A 17,932-nucleotide genomic window follows, 5' to 3' on the forward strand; every position below is an offset into this window, starting at 1 on the left:
ATTGAACTCGAACCCAACCCATTTCGGGTTCGGGTCAACCCATAGCCGAAATTTTCGGGTCGGATTTTCGAGTCGGGTCCAATATTTTCACCCCTAGTTACCACTCACCTTTTTTTACTTTATAATGTACACTATATTAAGAAAATCATAGTTTTGAAAATCGATTACTAGTTTGGTCCTAATGAAAAACTTGTCTAGAATCAAATTGATTAAAATCAATTTGAATTGCCAATTAAAATAGCCAAATTGAACCAATCCTATTTTTTAAAAATTGGAATAATATATTTAATTTTTAAATTACGAAACATTTTATTGATGTATGAATGTTATTTATTTTTAATTATAAAATTATATTATTTCATAATTATTATAAAATTATTTTATTATTATAATACATTTATGTTGGAATAGCTTTAGTGGAAAAAAAGATTAAAGAGAGCCACCTTAAATTGTTTGGTCACATAAAATGACAACCTTCGAATAATCCAGTTAGGAAAATATAAAATATTAGATTTAATTTATACTAATAAAGATAAGAGGTATAACTAAAAAGGCTTATTAGAAAATATTAGAAGAATTTGTCCATTTTGTTAATGGAGAAAAATGATTATGTTATGTAATTATCATAAAGTTATCTTATTATTTAAATATCATTTACATTTTTTTATTATTTATTATATAATTCAGTTGAATTCTAATAGAATCATTGAACTTTAAATCTCTTTTTAATTTTTATCTCCGGTCCGATTTTTACAACATCGAAAAAACTCTCTTAGAAGTTAGAACCTAATAGCACAGTTCAAAACATTATTGACATAAGATGGAGAAAAAAAAAAACCTGCGCCCTAACAATAAAAAGGCCAGAGGTTGATAATTCTAATGAACTCGATCGATGCGTCTAACAAAACTTTTTGTCACTGCTGTTGATTCTTCTGCTCGTGAGCTTCAACTTTCCGAGCTTTCTCTTTGAGTTCTTGAAAAGCGCACATTGTTTCCACATCAAAGCCTCCGGCGAACTAGAAGCAGCAAACAACAATATCGTGAGTAACTTAGGTTTCCTTTGCGACGACTTTCTAGTACTAAAAAACTATTTAAGATTGATATTAAATAGAGAATAACATATAAGCCCAATTTTTAATTTAAAATATATTCTTCATTTTTTTTTTTAAATATTCTTGATTCTTATTCAGGGATTTCAGCCCACAAATAGTGGAGAAATTATTGAGTTCGGACACCGGACACAGCTTATCATTCGGAGACCAATCAGGTGCAACCACGTTATGCTGTATCAAGCAATACCAAACTCGGTACTGAGCAGTACGGAGTTCAATACTGAACAGTACCGAGCAATATCGAGCTCGGTACTGCTTGGTATTGATCAGTACTGAGTAGGGGGTGATGTGACGCATTTTCATTGGGCTCTAGACGGCGTCCAGTGTCCGAACCCAATAATTTCCCCAGATAGTGAGAATGCAAAATGACTAAAAAATGTTTTATACTTTGCCACTCGTTTTAATAGAAGCACAGCAAGAAAGAATGCTCAAACTGAAGTAATACCTGGTGCACTCGGAAGGCAAACCTAACACCCCGTAGCATGAGATCTTCCTCTTCAGGGCCCAGTATAGCTTCTATTTCGAAAGAAACTCTTTTCATGTACTTCATTGCCAATTTAACAGAAGCTAGCTTGATCTGCAAAATTTTACATAAATCAACGATTGGTTGATGAGGACTTATATCATAGGAGAGTCTTCAAAAGCGAATATTTAGGATGAGCCAATGCATGCAAGTTTGTTGGGCTAATCAACGAATCCTTTAGGTTCAAAGGTGAACCCCTCCAGCAACCATGACTATGAGCTAGCGAGAAGCAGTGCCGCCAATGAAATCACAACACTAACTCCTATAGATGAGTGCATTTTGAAGTTTTGATTCGACTATCCATGAAAGGCGGATGGCTTTTATTGATGACAAGAATGAATCCTTCTAGGGAGCGTGCCTCTTAGGTCGAAGGCCTATTTGGGGATGTCCTCTAAACAAACTTACTGAGAATGAATGCTCCCTCAATCTTATTCTCCATAGACTAACTCATGTACCGCGAGCTCCGTTGGGCTAAATGCTTGCTTTCTCACAAGTCAATATTGAAAACTAACCCTCAAGACGAGCATTACTTCGAGTGAGTGTTCTCTGTGTCCACGCTCTTTAAACAACCTATTTTGATCTACAAGCTATGGTGCACAGACACAGCCACAACAACACAAATAAGAGACATGCAATTATTAAAAATATAGAATACAAATACTAGTTGGAGATAACATTATAAATTTTTATACTTAAAAATAATGCTTTTCTCGACAACTAAGTTATTTTCATTTATGTTACCGTTTTTGTTTTGAGCTGCTGGTCTTATGATGCTTGTATGAAACAGCTCCTCAGTGGACCCATACATGTACTTGTTTTTGTTTGAAATATCTCAGCATTCCATTAAATAATATATACACTCCTGCGTTAAATGAATTAATAATCTTACGTATATTGAAGATTAATTCATGGCATAATAGTTAGAGCTTAAATCACCAAAAGATGAAGTTTCACCTTTCTCCTGTCAGCATTAGTAGGATGGCTGATCAGGCATCCATCTAGTTGGACAATGATGTGGCAGGCCCGGTCATAAACCTACCACATGCCTGATTACATCGCAACTCCTATACACACCGAATCCTCAACAACGATTTCTTCCTATGTAATGAACAAGTTCTTATTTCAGGGAAAACTCCTCAAAAATTTTTAACAGCCATTCATCACTAAATCAACCTTAAAATATTGCAAAAATCGGGGAAGACGCTAAAATGCAAGCAGACAAAAGTTCTAGATCCAGGCCATCAAACACACTACAATTCACGTGAGCGCGTGCTCACGAATACCGAAGAACTAATAACCCCACGGCCGCAGAGTATCGTTAAAACTTGTCATTTTGCGGCGACAAAATCCCACGTAAATAGAATCACGTTCCTCAATAAGAAACAGATGGAACACGCTAATGAAAATTGTTAAGTGTAAAACACAAATTAAAAAAAACAAAAGAAAGGAAAACAGCACTCCAACGACGACTAAACTTTTTCGAAGATGAAAGGTAGCGAAATTCTCACTGACCTGACTAACAATTCCGCAGTCGAGCATCCACTCCCAAGGGATCTGGAAATTCTTGTATCGCTCCATCGCAATCTCTCGAACACGTGAAAGATTATACACGGCAAGCTCTAATCTGAACAAAAAACATACAAGATTACCATAAAAAGTTCAGAAATTCGTAACAGTGTGGACTATAATAAGATGAAACCATAAGAAATAAAAAAATGACATTCGACATTACTTTTCCAGAAGGCTCTGCATCTTTTTGAGGGCGGAAGCACGGGGCTGTCTTGGATCATCGCAGAAAGAGGACGCCTCCGACTCCAACTTCCGAAGATCGCAATACTCAAAAGCAGCCTCCCGCATCGCATCAGACTTCGCCTCCGGCCAATCAAAATGCTTCAGCACTGCCCTCTCATCGACCTATCATAAGCCGAAAAAATCTCAGAACTTCTTAGCGCCGCTCCACCGTCTTCTTCTTCAAATTCCAAACCAGTGTATGAAGACTATAAAGTTAACAAAATATCAGAAATACCAGGAAGGAAAGCTCATGATCGAGCCATTTTACGAAGGCTACAAGGTCTTCAATGTCGGAGAACGCCGCGCTCTCCACCGCCTTTATCAAAAAACGTATAAAATCGCCCTGAGTCTCCACCTCCCTTTTGATCTGAAGCCGGAAAACAGAGTAAAAAAGGTATACTGGAAAATTCTTCTCTGGCACACCTCACCAAACAGCAATATGCACCATTTAGGAGTACAACACGTGTAACCATATAATTTCAAAGGGCTCTTATTTATTTACCAATGTAATATTTAAATTTTCTATTTTTTTATATATTATTTGTTGTCTAAATTATATAAATATAAATATATATATATATATAATTTAATTTAAATAATAAATTGATATTTTTGATATAATTTAATTTTTAATATTGTCCAAGTTTTTATAAAAAAAATTAAATATGAGATATAAATAAATTCAAAATAATTTTGTTATATCTATTTAAATATCAGGGATTTGTTATTTTTGTAAATTTTCCCTCTAAAATGGAATGAAGGAAATCACAAGGAAGACAAAATGGTCATTTCGAATAGATCAGAGTGCCGTTTTGATAGCAACACTGAGGGAATGGAGGTACAGTCCGGAGAGGGTGAAATTGTAATTTTAATGACAATGAAGAAAGGAGGGAAACTTGAATAGGAGGCGACGGTGACGGGACTTACAGCGTGAAGGTGAGCCGACCGGTTCTCAATCTCGCCGATCATTTTTCGGGTGTTCGCCACCGCCATAGCGTCGGAAACTCCGCCACTGGAATCCCGCCTCGAATCCCGCCGCATCAGCGAGTGGTAGAACTCGACTACTTCCGGCGCCCGGCGCACCGCTGCAGCGCCCATTCTCCGACCTTTCGCAGCCGAAGGCGGCGGCGGAGGCGGTGGAGGCGGAGGAGGAAGAGGCGGCTTTATAGCCTGAAATCTGGCCAGCATAGAACCGACGTTTCTATTTCCGGAAGCCATAGTTGGCGACAAGGAATTTGCGAGTGAAGCAGATGGCAACGGAGGAGGGTTCGGTACCCTAGGAGCTTTTCTAGGTTTCAAGATCTCTTCCATTTCGCAGTTATTATGTTGATACAGCCGTTCCGATTCTCCCTCTTCTCGCATCCGATCTTTGAACTCCAGTTTAGATGCTTCGTGATTAGAGACGACGACAATGGGATTCGTGGATTTTCGAACATTTTTCAGAAGGATCGACTTCGCAGAGGCGTCAATCAGCCCTTGAAACTGCTCTGATGACGAACACCCATTTTCACAGAATCGCTTCAACTCGCTTTGCTGCTCTGTTACCGTCCGCCGCAACTCCTCCACCTCCTTGCCCCTCCGCCGCGCCTCCTCCTCTATTTCCTGAATCCTGACACGCAACGTCTCCACCTCGATCCGCAGGGCGCGGGTCTCCGCTTCCAGCCCCTCCACGATCTTCCTGGTGCGATCCAGATCTTCGTCTTTGGCAGCGACCTCCTTCTCTAGAAACGGCACGATGGATACCGTCTCCTTGAGTATCTTCTGTTCCAGAAGCTCTGTTCTCAGGCGGGACTCCGTCTCTTGCAGGTCTTCGATAAGGCGAAAGAGGTCGGCGATGCTGGGTGAACGGAGCTGAACCTGCGCGGAAGATCGTGGGAAATAGACACCGACTGAGCGAGAAAAGACTGTCACCTTGCCGGCGGAGAGAGGCGAGTTCGGAAGCGACGAAGACCGCTGCGAAGGCGCTGTTTCAAGCTTTGGCGTTGCGGGGCTTTTCTGTAGACCCATCACCTTCTTCACCTTTCCGGCTACCATTAAAGCTTCTTCTCGTCTCTGTCTACTTCGCCCCTCTACTCTTTTATTTCTACAAGACTATAATGGGTTTGCCCTTTGTATTTATTTGTTTTTTTCTTTTTGTAGGGCGATGGGCGGGAAAAGGAGCAGAGGCGCTCAGGAAGATCGGCTCGCTCGTTCGTCAATGAATAAATCCAATATAAAATTTTCCAAAAATAAAAAAAGTCCAATTTAAATATAAATATGATATTTAAATTTGATTATTTAATGAATAGAATCCAAATGAAATTTTGTTGGTTTGTGTGGGGCTCATTTGTCGCTTGTAGCTAGAAATTAAGCTTGAAAATAATTAATAAATTTTATGAAGTATCAAATGATTGGATATAATGAATTTTAGTTCAAAATTAACATTAAATTTTAATTTTACAGATATTCTCAAAATCATTTAAATAAAATAATTTTTTATAATTAAAATTTTTATTAGTTCAATGTGTTTTTCTGTCTATGATAAAAAAAAGATATTAAATAAATGGGTGGAAGAAAAGTATTAATCATCTTGCATAATTTAAATGAAAAATGACCTAGTATATGGGGGCAAAATTGTAATTAGGATTTAGGATTACTTATATATGAAACTCTTAAAATTATTTCATTTACAAATTTAACGGCTAAAATTTAATATTTTACTAAACTATCATTGCATTAGCTTTCAGCAAAATCCTAAAACTCTCGATAACGAAGAAAAGATGAAACAATGATAAGATCTCGTTAAGCGGAGGATATCCAAAATCAATAACATTAGGGATTGATAACAGATATTAGGGGTGTGAGTCAAAGTCGGCTCAAATTTGACTCGATAAATATCGTGAATCGAGATTGATGAGCTAATGAGCCAAAATTGAGCATACTTTAACTCAACTCGTTAGTTTGTAAGCTAACTCATTTAAGAATTAATGATATAAAAACATTCATAAAATATATTAGAATTTAAAATTTTAAGTACAAAATTATTAAAAATGTTTAAAAATTAATCCTCACTTTTTTATTTTAAGTGGTTCTTTATTTTTACTATAATTTCTTATTTTTTATCATTTTACTATAATAATTATTTAAACCATAATTATTTTATCTTTTTCACATTAAATGACTTGTCTTGATCTCATAGATCAAAACTCAAGCTCGATTAATTAATTAAGCTCAAAGGTTAACTTGAGCTTAAGCTCGATTATCTCATTTACACTCCTACAATATCTCATTGAAAATAGAATCAACAAAACCAACAATGTAGAAAGGACTCAACTATAAAGAAAATGAGAGAGCTGTGATGAGCTCTCATTAGGAGAAGGAGATAAAAAAAAGCATCGATAAGTCTTTAGACATAGGAGAAATATTAGTTATAACACAATAAGTTAATAAAGTGAATTTGGAAATCATAGTTTACATTAATCAATTTCGACCCGAACCCGAACCCGACCCCGACCCGTTGACCCGAGTTGACACCCCTAATTCTTACTACGTTAAAATAACTTTTTAATATACTTTTTTTAAACTAAATGCTTTTATACTAAAAAGCCTCAGCTTTAAAGTTCAACCTTGTAAATATATTCAATAGAGATTAAAATAAAAAAAAAAAATCTTTATATCGCCATGACTAAAAATCTAAGCAAGTAAATATAAACTCCACAATAAATCAAAATTTGCACATTAAAAAAGTTAGGCTTATTTTTATTCAAGCAATAATATAAAGTGGGTTATTTCATGGCATAAGCACAAACCTGGTGGTCTTAACATCATTAGAAAGCATTCCGATTATTGCTTCGATACAATCCTCCTTAGAGCCACTCTCCAAGATAAAATGCATTAAACTGTAAAACATTTGGAATAAACCAAACAATGTGCAAAATTGCATAAATTAATTCTGTAGTGAGTAAAGTAAACCAAATGTTGGCTTTCATTAATTCTCATTGGCGAATTTGATCCCTTTCTCAATGGAGGACTTGAGCTCGGACTTGAGACTCTCCAAGCCTTGCTTCTCAAAATCAGAGAGAGGGCCCAATCCAAGCACTTCTTCAACGCCATTCTTTCCCAGCCTTACCTGCACAATAAGAAAATTTGGAATATCTTTTTAAGCATCTTTATAACCATACAAAAAGATATAAATTAAATGTCCATCTTTATTGCAATCTTATTCTAAATGAAAATTCTTTGCTCACTCCACAACTACTTCTAACACTAGTTAATCATCCATCAACAATAAAGATCTTAAATAATTTGAACATACCTTTCATATTTTTTCCCCCTTAAAAACCAACAAAACAATTCTCATGATAATAGATCATATGAATTTTGAAGACTAATAAAATCATATAAAATCCTTATTTATGTTTTTTATACCTTTTCATTATTTTTCTTAACACAAAAATGCTTCCATGGTGGATCTTCTTGGAATAAAAACTTGATTATTCAATGATGCAGATTTCAGTTCATACAATACAAAAATACAAGGCTGCTAATTATTCAGTGACTGCTAATTCTCTAGTTTGGTTCTCACTTGGTGTCCTAGTCCAGCGATTAAATCTCTATATCAACTTTGATATGGTTAATATGATTCATTATTGGTTTATATGTTTGTCAAGGGTGTCAATATTTAACATGACCTGAAAACTCGACCCGAACCTGACACGGAAAATTCAGGTTCGGGTTGACCCGAACCTAAACCGCACGGAAAATTCAGGTTCGGGTTGACCCGAACCCGAACCGGGGCGGGTTCGAGTTTTTGATCTGTTTCAAAATTTGGGTCGGGTGAAGGTTGACCCGGAAACTTGGGAATGACCCAGACTGACCCGTTGATCGTTGCCCGCGTGACCGCAGCTGCCCGAGGCCAATCACGCGTCATGTTCGAGTCCGCGTCGATTTGCCCGCCAAGCTACGCCGCTGATGCGCCTGCCCCCATGTCGTGTCCCCATTGTCGCGTCGCGTCGCATCCCCGCTGCAGCATCACGTCCTGAGATACGATGTTGTCGGCTGCTGCTGCCGACCGCCCGCCATTGGAGTTGACGTGTCCACGGGTCGGGTCGGGTTGACCAAAACTCGAAGCAGGTCGAGAATGAAAAACTGACCTATTTGCAAAAACAGGTCGGGTTCAAGTTGACCTGAATAGTGTCAGGTCAGTTCCGGATTCGACCTGAACTCGACCCATGACCCAAAATTGACACCACTAATGTTTGTTGCTTGGATCATTATGGATGTTTGGTTCTTGATAGCTCAAGATTTAATGGACCATGAATGATATCCAAATTAGACTTGTGTTGGTTGATTTTTATTAACTGAATTAGTAGACAGACACCATTTTAGTTATTAAGTTGTAACTTAGTGGGCCCAAGTTTAAAGTTTCTAATTTACTTGGGTAGAAATGGGTTATGATTTTTTCGTATTGATGTTGGTTACTTGTTTGAGGTTTGGTTCCTTCGAAATCAATACTAACTGGGTGGTTCAGATCATTGCTTCTAGGTTGTCTATGCACATTCAGCAAGCTTCTCTGACGCCATCCGTTGCATGCTTTGTGTGAACTATGTAGGACAATTTTGCCACGTGTCTCACACAGGTACTGTAAGCTTTATTGTTTTAGGCCTAATCAGGCTTTGCACCTAAACCAACCCTACTGTCAACAGTTTAGGATTTGAAGACTTAAAACCTAACTTCTCAACACACACCATACAAATCAAAACGATAAACTAGGTGGTCTTGAAAAACAAGGTAATTGCAAAGCCTACCACACGAGATCTTAGTACTCTACTTCTTCAATTCTCAACTAACAGAGAAAAAATGTAACTTGGATGAACTTCTTGGAGAGGTTTGACTTTGATTTGAACTTTGGAACTAATTATTTATAGCTCTGAAGGCCCTAGTATAAAAATGAACTTGTTTGAACTTTGGAACTAATTATTTATAGCTCTGAAGGCCCTAGTATAAAAATGAACTTGTTAAAGGGCTCTAACTGTTATATATAGGGCTTCTATGGTGAGAGCATCTCAAAATGTGACGATCTCCTAAATTACAATAACGCTGCTGAGCCATCAAGTATCTTATAATATCTAGATACAAATATAGAAAGATTGATCCCCTTGGTTGACGAGGATGCACTGATCAGTACGCTGGAAAGATTATGCCATATCTAATAAAAAAATAGAATTGTTAACTTCTGCTGTCAATAACTTGTCCCTCCCACTATATCCCATTTATGCCTTAACCAGAATAGATTATTAAGGAGATTTATAAAATAGAGAAGAGCCATATAGCACAAAACTCATGAAAGTTGCTAAATAATGTGCGGCTAACTAGAAAAACACAGCTGCAAAAGTAAAATTAATGGTGGTCGAAGGTGACAAAGCTTTATTATGAATCAGGCACTATGGGAAAGTAGTGGATGAGAAAGGCATGCTTAGGAAAAAAAATGTGCCAAAGTATTATAATAGGAATGTTGGGGTCATCAAGTAAAAAGGCTGAGCTTTTGCTTTATAAAAGTATTATTGAAAGTAGAGAATCTATGAGCATTAATTAAAGCTTAGAAACATCATATTACAAGTGGCATCAATGTCTCCTTCATGAGATGCTTTCACTGATTTTCACTGCTTCCACAGAGTGCACCATGGATAAATTTGGTTTTGTTTGAGAAAAAAATATTGAGATAATGACACTGATAATATGTTTCTTTCAATAGTGTTAGCAGGTCAAAAGGAATTCCTCTTTATACCCAATAGCTTATGCTTTTGTCAGGGTTCAACTTCAGGAACTAATGGAATTAAGATTTTTAAACAAGCACTCCCTATCATGCCAAGTCCTTTGGTGGAAACATAATGACAATCTCCACATCATACTCATACTTATCAAGGTGCATAGACCTTGATACAACGTGTGGTATTTTAAACATAGTGAAAAAAATTTTAAAAATAATGAAAAAAAATATACCTAAATGCGTCATTCTTTCATGTACCTAATAGTAACAGAGGAAACTAATACTAAAACATATACACTAGAATTTTTTGATTAAAAAATAGTAAACAGTAAATAAATATTTATTGAACAAAAATATTCAAAAGAAAAAAAAAACTACAGAACAAACAAATTATTGTCGAAATTTGCAGAACTGTGGATAGTATGTAGAGAGCAATGATCCAAAATTTAATAAAGAAATCATGAAGGAAAACTAAACGACTAAAAATTAAAAGCTCAAGCAATTTGAAATACCTAGAAGTCTACCTTTTTCCAAGTCCTTTGCCGTTAATGGTTTGATCATTCAACTTAGTGTGTTCGAAACTTTTTCAAGCCTACTTCGTCAAAAAAGGTTTGAGCATTCAGCATCAACAGGATTCTTAATGAGAGACAAGACAAACAAAGATGGCTTGACGCTTTGCGTGCAACGTTCGAAAATGGAGACAAGAAAACGAAGAAGATTGAGAAAGAGTTGGAGACACTAAGCATGTAGTGTTCTCGAGTCAAAGTTGAAAGAATCAAAGAGAGGATACTGTGAGAGAAGAAGATGGGAGAGCTACAGCTTTTGGGATGTTCGAAGCCCTAATACTCTAAAAAATTTTAATTAGGGAAAAATAAAAACTTGAAAATATATAATAAGTAATACAAATATTTATTTAGAAGTTAGAACCCTAAATTATAAAAAATCAAAATAGCATGTGATCCAAGGGCTTTGCACTATAAGCTATTGCTTGTGCATGGTGCAAATCCGATGCACCATTTTCATGCCCCACACTATGCCAAGTAAATGGTGCAGGAAGTGAATTGCGCCACGCACCATGGACCATGGTGCGAGCTATTTTGCATTATTGACACATTTGAATATTTGATCATATGTACATTGATTGTCATTTCATTAAGCAAATTCTATATTTCATTTAAAACATAATCATTCAATGTGTCATTACTAACATAGATTAGATGTTATTTGGCATTATAGTATTATACATATTTTAACCACTTAGAAAGGTTTTCAACCTACAATATCCATGAAGGCAAATTGTGTTTGCCACTTTGAGATCATTATATTTTAACCACTTAGAAAGGTTTTCAACCAACTCTCATATGTGTCACACAAAATCACAATCTTTATCTCTACCATCCCCTCCATGTAGCTCCATCTCTATCTCTTCAACAACCTTATTGAGTAAGCTTGGATCTTATTCAAGGTGCATGCATTGCAAAGACAAATTCATGGCCTATTTCTCTAGCATACCTACATATCTAGCTATGATCTTTGTTTATACCTTCTACGAGCAAGTCCTTTCATCAACGAAGATTATCATTGTCACCTATCGCGCCTTAATGATCGCTCTGGCTTTATCTTCTCAAGGTTCAAACTTTGAAGACTACGGCTACAACTATTAAACTCATGAATCACCTTCGACCAATGTTTTCTTTATCAACTAACCTACCAACATATTTTGTCATCAAAGGTTGAAATACTTGTCATCCTTTATTTCTTGTAGATATGCGCACATCAGCAACATCCTATGTTATTTATTTGTATTAAGTCGATGCTCTCTATCAATACTCTTCATCAATGCTCTCCATTAACTATCTCTAATAATACTCTCTATTAGTACTCTAATGATACCTTTGTTGAAGGATCTCATATGTGCGTTATTTATCATGAATCATGGTGCCAACTCTTTGGGTCAAATTCATGCAACTCTACTTGATAAATTGATTGTGTTCTTCTTGCGACCTCACAATCTCCGAATAACAATCACTTCAACTAATTCAGCTCTTGCCACTATTACTTCTAAACACAAGTTAACATCTTCTATGCCAAAAGAGGTGTTACTCTATCTAAATTAGCACATGTGCCAACTTATTACAGATATTTGTATTATTCGTTATTACTTATTAGAATATTTTTCTCATTATTGAGGATATCTCTTTTATTGGATTTTTCGTTATTTTTCTCTTCTATCACCTATATAAAGGCACATATATTGATGTAATTATGCCAAATTTTTACATGTGCTAACTTATTTATAAAATATAATAGATATTAGCATTATTCATTATTATAATAATTCTCCATTATTGGTGATATCTCCTTTATTGTATTTTTCTTTATTATTCTCTTCCATTACCTATATACAAGCTCATATATGCTTGTATTAAAAGACAATTCAATAAAGATGTGATACATTATAAATTTATAATTCTCTATTTCTTCTAACAAATGAAAACATCAACAAGTTCTGTCCCAAAATCATATTAGGATAAAGGAAAAATAAAGGCATGAGCAAAAGAGCTTGCCTCAATAAAAATAGATTTCAAACATGTATTATAAATAAAACCTTTGGAGGCAATCTTTTGCAACTTAAAGCATTAATTTATACAACAAATGGAGAGAAATGCACCCAATAATATTGAAATTTATAGACATTAGTAAATACTAAATAATAATGCATAAGAACTACCATTCAAAAATAGTATTTTACATAATAAACAGTTAAATAAATAGGATTTTCATGATGTTAAATAAACAAGAAAATTATTAAATTTGATTAGAAGCACAGCATATATAACATGAGTACCATATTCTATATAGCATAATACCATACAAATCAAGCAATGTGAAAAAAGAAGATGGCAAGGTCACATAACTTACAAAGCAAACAATGGAAAGGAAGAAATACTTACGGAAGCTAGAATGCCATTGTGATCAAGAAAAAAAAAAAAAAAAGTTGCTCCCGGAATTGTGCATGTAAAAAAAGATGTAAGATATTGGAGTTAAATCCAATTAAAAAAAATTAAAAAGTCTACAGTTTTTAGTGAGTTGCTTGAGATTGAAAAGGAGCTTGCTTGAGGAGCTATTTAATTAGTCGATCTGGAGAGAGAGTAGAGTGCTGAGGTGCTCCAACCCCCAACGCCACGATACTATGAGTTAGGTTGAGCAGTTTTTCTTCCCTCTTTTTCTTATTTCACTTGAAGAGCTGCATCCTTTGGATGATTTAAAGTGTATCTCTAATCTATTTTGAGTAGATCATTGAATGTGAAGTAAAGAGATACGAAGAGAGAGTGTAAGAAGAGAGATTTTTACAATCTCCCAATTTTAAAAGTGGATTTTTCAGTGTAGTGTGGCTCCATGATTTTTTTCTAGTTTCAGGTTTTTCGATGTTAAACCCTGGTGATCTTTCTTCTTCACAGCTCTTTTATTTTTCTTATTTGCTTCACTATGTAATTATACTTCCCAACACTAAGAATCTTATGTAGCACACAAACATGTTTAGTAGTTTTTTTTTTTAATTCTTCTTGATATGATATAAATTCAAGTGCAGCTTCTCAGAATCTCTTAGAGCCCTTCGATTTCAAAGTATTGTTAGGATGAAACACCGACCAAGCTAAATTGAGCCCAATACACTAGTTGGTGGATACACATTAACACAAAAGCTTGAGTTTATGGATGAGGGTCACACAAATAATATTTTTACACTAACATATTTTTTAACAATATGATGTAAGACTAATCTCAATACTCTCACATGCCATAACAAACAACCCCACCAAATAAGAACTCTCAACATTGGCCTTCACTCTATAGTCTACCCATACAAAAGCTTTACAAAATCATCAAATGACATGACCAAAAAACCACTCAACCATGTGGAGAGTGTTTGGTAATTATCTACTTTAGAACCTTACAAGATCAATGTAGGATCAGAACCTATAAAAGCTACAAACATCATGAACATCTAGTCAAGCTATTAGCTATAATATCAATTGCTAAGAAAGTGGAATTGTGATGCTTGAAATGACCAATACACTGGTAGGTGGTGCAAAAGCTTCAGCTTATAGGTAAAGGTCAACTGCATGGTATTTCTACATTAACATATTTTTTAACTAGTAGTGTTGGACTAAATACTCTCATGTGACTTAACACAAAATGCTCAATAAAACTTTGATATTGTAAATATTCCCCTAAACTGTCTTATAAAAACAATAACTTAAAAAGCTTTTTTTCTATTAAAACCTTAAGTCAACTGAACTTGGAATAAGGATTTAGTATCTAACACCATTCCAAACCACAATTAAAAAAAAAATTGCTCCCATTTCATGTGGTCATGACGAAACATCAGTGAAGTTTATCAATAACAGAACTAAAGCATTCATCCAAAGGTAATGAAAGGAAATAAAGGAATCAAAGATGAAAAGGAAAGTTATTGAAACCAATTTGCACATAATGATTATGGAAACATAAGCAAACCTTGACTTCAAGAAGAGAAATGTTGAGAACAGGAATTTGATTGATTAGGGTTGATTAAATGTACAAATGGGTGTTAAAAATACAGAAATATATATATATATATTCATCGCAAGCAAAAAAAACTCATCTAATATATATTCATCGCAAGCAAAAAAACTGATCCTTCGTTACTGGAAAGCTTATTCTCAGTTAAATTTCGTATAGAAACTAAAGAAGCTTCCACTTAGATGCAAATGTATTGTTTATATGCTAATAGATAGGAAACCTATAAAGTATCAACATTTTCCTACAATGAGTTCAAGGTTACATAATTTAGTCAAACTTCCATCATGCTATTGCAATTTGCAACTTTTAAGAAAGATGCTAATGGCCTAACAACAGGAGGTTTAGTTGTTGAGTATATACTACGTATACAACAAAAGCAACATAAAAAACAAATAATAATGCAAATCAAGCATGAGTTGAAAAGGTGATACTGAACAAACAAAAATTTTGGACAAAAAAAGGAAAGTGAAAATACATGCGTATAAAAATGTAAAATAAATCACCTTTGACGCAAAGAAAGGTAGCTCCGTAATATTTGATTGGACAAAAGAACATTCTATAATATCTGGAACCCCATTCAGGCCCTTTAGGCACGCTTCAGCAAAAATGGCACCTGCATAACTGCACCGATTCCTCATTCAGCCACAGAAAGTAAGCCTGCTTTTAATCAAAACAGTACAGAGGAAAACACAAAAACTTGACACAATAAACAAGGAAGCACATAAAAAAAGCGAAAAACACAAATTCAAAGGAAAAGGTCATAAGAAATCAAATATTAAGTATAAAGATTAATTCATTCCATATAAGGTCTATCCAAGTTTATCTATAATCTGCAATAAATGTACAAAACTTATCTTTGTCAAAATCAACCATTAATAAGTATTAATAAAATCCCTGGGTGAACCAACAAATTCAATAAATCAATGAACTTATTCTTAATCACAATTTGGACTTGTTTTTAAGGAATCAAACACGGACTTCCATTTTGTAGGTAAGGGCCTGGGGCAAGGTTTTTAGATTTAAGCCAAAAGAAAATGAAACAAAAGAGCCTACAAGGGTTTACAAAAAAGATACCTTCATAACACAAACACATAAGGAATTAAAAAGCTAAACATATAATAAACAAAAAAAATAAAGCTATTTTATTTCTCAAGAGTTAAGGATAGCAAAAATATGAAACTAAGTGGTAGCAACTTTGAAGGAAGGACTGAATGAATCAGCTAGGACATATGACAACATGATAATTGGAATGTAGTTCCAGACTTACGCCATAGACAGGGTTGCAGAGCCTTTCCCTGCCTTTGCTTCCACCACCTCAGTTCCTCCATCCTGGGTTCTTTTTGTAAGAGCCTTAATATCTTCGTGTGACAAGGAATTGCTTGCCGGAGTTGCCTTTCAATAAAAAAACGCAGCACGAAATCAAATCAAACATACACCTTGAAATGAATCGCACACTCGGAAAAAAGAGAACATAAATCTAAGCCAGCAAAAAAGCAATTAATAATAGAAAGAAAACTAAGAGAATCACCTGTGAAAAGAGAGGCAGGATGGTAATACCCGCGTGCCCACCAACTACAGGCACATTAACCTCTGCATAAAATTTGACATTAAATACCAAATGGCGTTACCAAAATCCTTCAAATGACTCTAAAAGCACAGCCAAAGAGCTTATGGTGCAAATCAGTAGCCTGAAATGTTTACCCTCAACTGGAACCTTAGCCTTGGCAGCATAGAAGGTCTTTGCCCGGAGAACATCAAGAGTGGTAACACCAAAAAGCTTCTTCTCATCATAGGTACCTGCCTTCTTAAACACCTCCGCAGCGATGGGCACCGTTGAGTTCACCGGGTTGCTAATCATATTAACAAGTGCCTGCACAAATTAATACACATGCAGGATGAGATCAAGAAAATCGAAAAGCAAAAAAGTGTTAATAGAACGATTGCATACATTTGGGCAGTACTTAGCGATGGCGGTGGCAAGAGATTTCACGATCCCCGCGTTAATGTTGAAGAGATCATCACGAGTCATACCCGGCTTCCTTGGGACTCCAGCGGGTATTATAACGACGTCTGATCCCTCCAAGGCTTTCCCGAGCTGATCCTCTCCCGCGTATCCCGCCACCTACGAAAATCCATGGATCTAAAGCTGTGATTCGCATACTCAAAAGAATTAAACAAGAGAGAAATTCGTACCTCGGCCCGAGTGTTGATGTGGCTGACATCAGCGGCGACACCAGGAGTACCGGCGATATCGTAGAGGGAGAGACTGGAAACGAGGGGATTCAGCTTCAAGAGAAGAGAGAGGGGCTGGCCGATGCCGCCGGCTGCGCCAAGAATGGCGACCTTTCGATCGGGTAAAGAGCCCGAGGAGAAAGGTCTGAGCAGAAAATGGGAAGAGGAAGAACCTCTTCTAAGCGCGGTTTCCACGGATCGGAGGAGAGCGGTTCTCATGACGGTCGAAAAAAGAGAAGATGGAAGAAGACGAGTTGACAGGCACCGAAAAGAGAATTAAGACGAGAGGGAGCGGAACAAATATGTTGAAGAGAACCGCGGCGTTTTAGGGTTCTAGAGCGCCACTGTTGAGCTGGTCGGGCCATTTGGCCCGAAGTGTTTTATAGCCGAGTATGTAGCGGACTTCATGACGTCATGCGCATGAGTCCTGTCCGTCAAACCAGAGAAATTAGAAGAATAATGAATAGATTTGTGATGACATTGAGTTTAATTTCAAAATATTAATAAGCATTAAGTATGTAATTACAAAATTAAAATAAATTACATATATGATTTTTTAATAAGAAAATTATGAAAATGATAAAATCATGGAGATTGCCTGGATCATATAACTTTGGCTTATTATATCTTTTAGTTACAAAATATTTCTCTTTCTCGAACTTAGTTGGCACATTACTATAAAGTAGATAGAAGTTAATTATCATAGATAATTTGTTACATCAACTCAGAGTTAAAATCCAAGTAGTCTTCTACTAGTTGTGGGGCCCAAGGTTGTAAACATTGTACCGAACATAATACCGAAAGAAGGAGAGGTTCAGAGTTCATTGGTTTGATCAAGGTCGAACTAGGGTTGAATCGGATGACAGAATAGATATGAAAAGTTATTTAAATAAAATTTAAATGATAGAATAATCATGTAATGACATGATTTTTTTATTAGAAAATAAATTAAATTCACACGTT

At 35.7% G+C, this 17,932-nt stretch overlaps 2 protein-coding genes across 3 annotated transcripts; both read right to left on the reverse strand.

Annotated features, from left to right (window-relative positions):
• Positions 1–760: 760 nt before the first annotated feature.
• LOC110100736 (protein CHUP1, chloroplastic) lies at positions 761–5,903 on the reverse strand. Its single transcript, XM_020828374.2, has 6 exons — positions 4,354–5,903; positions 3,662–3,793; positions 3,368–3,549; positions 3,148–3,259; positions 1,558–1,689; positions 761–1,016 (listed from the first exon to the last, which is right to left on the reverse strand). The coding sequence occupies exons 1-6, from the start codon at positions 5,458–5,460 to the stop codon at positions 915–917; spliced, it is 1,767 nt and encodes a 588-aa protein (XP_020684033.1). The 5' UTR covers positions 5,461–5,903; the 3' UTR covers positions 761–914.
• Positions 5,904–7,135: 1,232 nt separating this feature from the next.
• Positions 7,136–17,318, reverse strand: LOC110100737 (malate dehydrogenase, mitochondrial). 2 transcript variants are annotated; one of them, XM_028700347.1, is made up of 8 exons: positions 16,931–17,318; positions 16,686–16,859; positions 16,439–16,607; positions 16,266–16,327; positions 16,005–16,129; positions 15,241–15,358; positions 7,405–7,534; positions 7,136–7,304 (listed from the first exon to the last, which is right to left on the reverse strand). In XM_028700347.1, the coding sequence occupies exons 1-8, from the start codon at positions 17,186–17,188 to the stop codon at positions 7,300–7,302; spliced, it is 1,041 nt and encodes a 346-aa protein (XP_028556180.1). In that variant the 5' UTR covers positions 17,189–17,318; the 3' UTR covers positions 7,136–7,299. The 2 variants fall into 2 exon arrangements, with proteins under 2 accessions (XP_028556180.1, XP_020684035.2); XM_020828376.2 differs by having other exon boundaries at positions 7,136–7,534.
• Positions 17,319–17,932: the final 614 nt, after the last annotated feature.

This window comes from Dendrobium catenatum, unplaced genomic scaffold, assembly GCF_001605985.2.
Source record: "Dendrobium catenatum unplaced genomic scaffold, ASM160598v2 fragScaff_scaffold_1488, whole genome shotgun sequence".
Classification (NCBI taxonomy): domain Eukaryota; kingdom Viridiplantae; phylum Streptophyta; class Magnoliopsida; order Asparagales; family Orchidaceae; genus Dendrobium; species Dendrobium catenatum.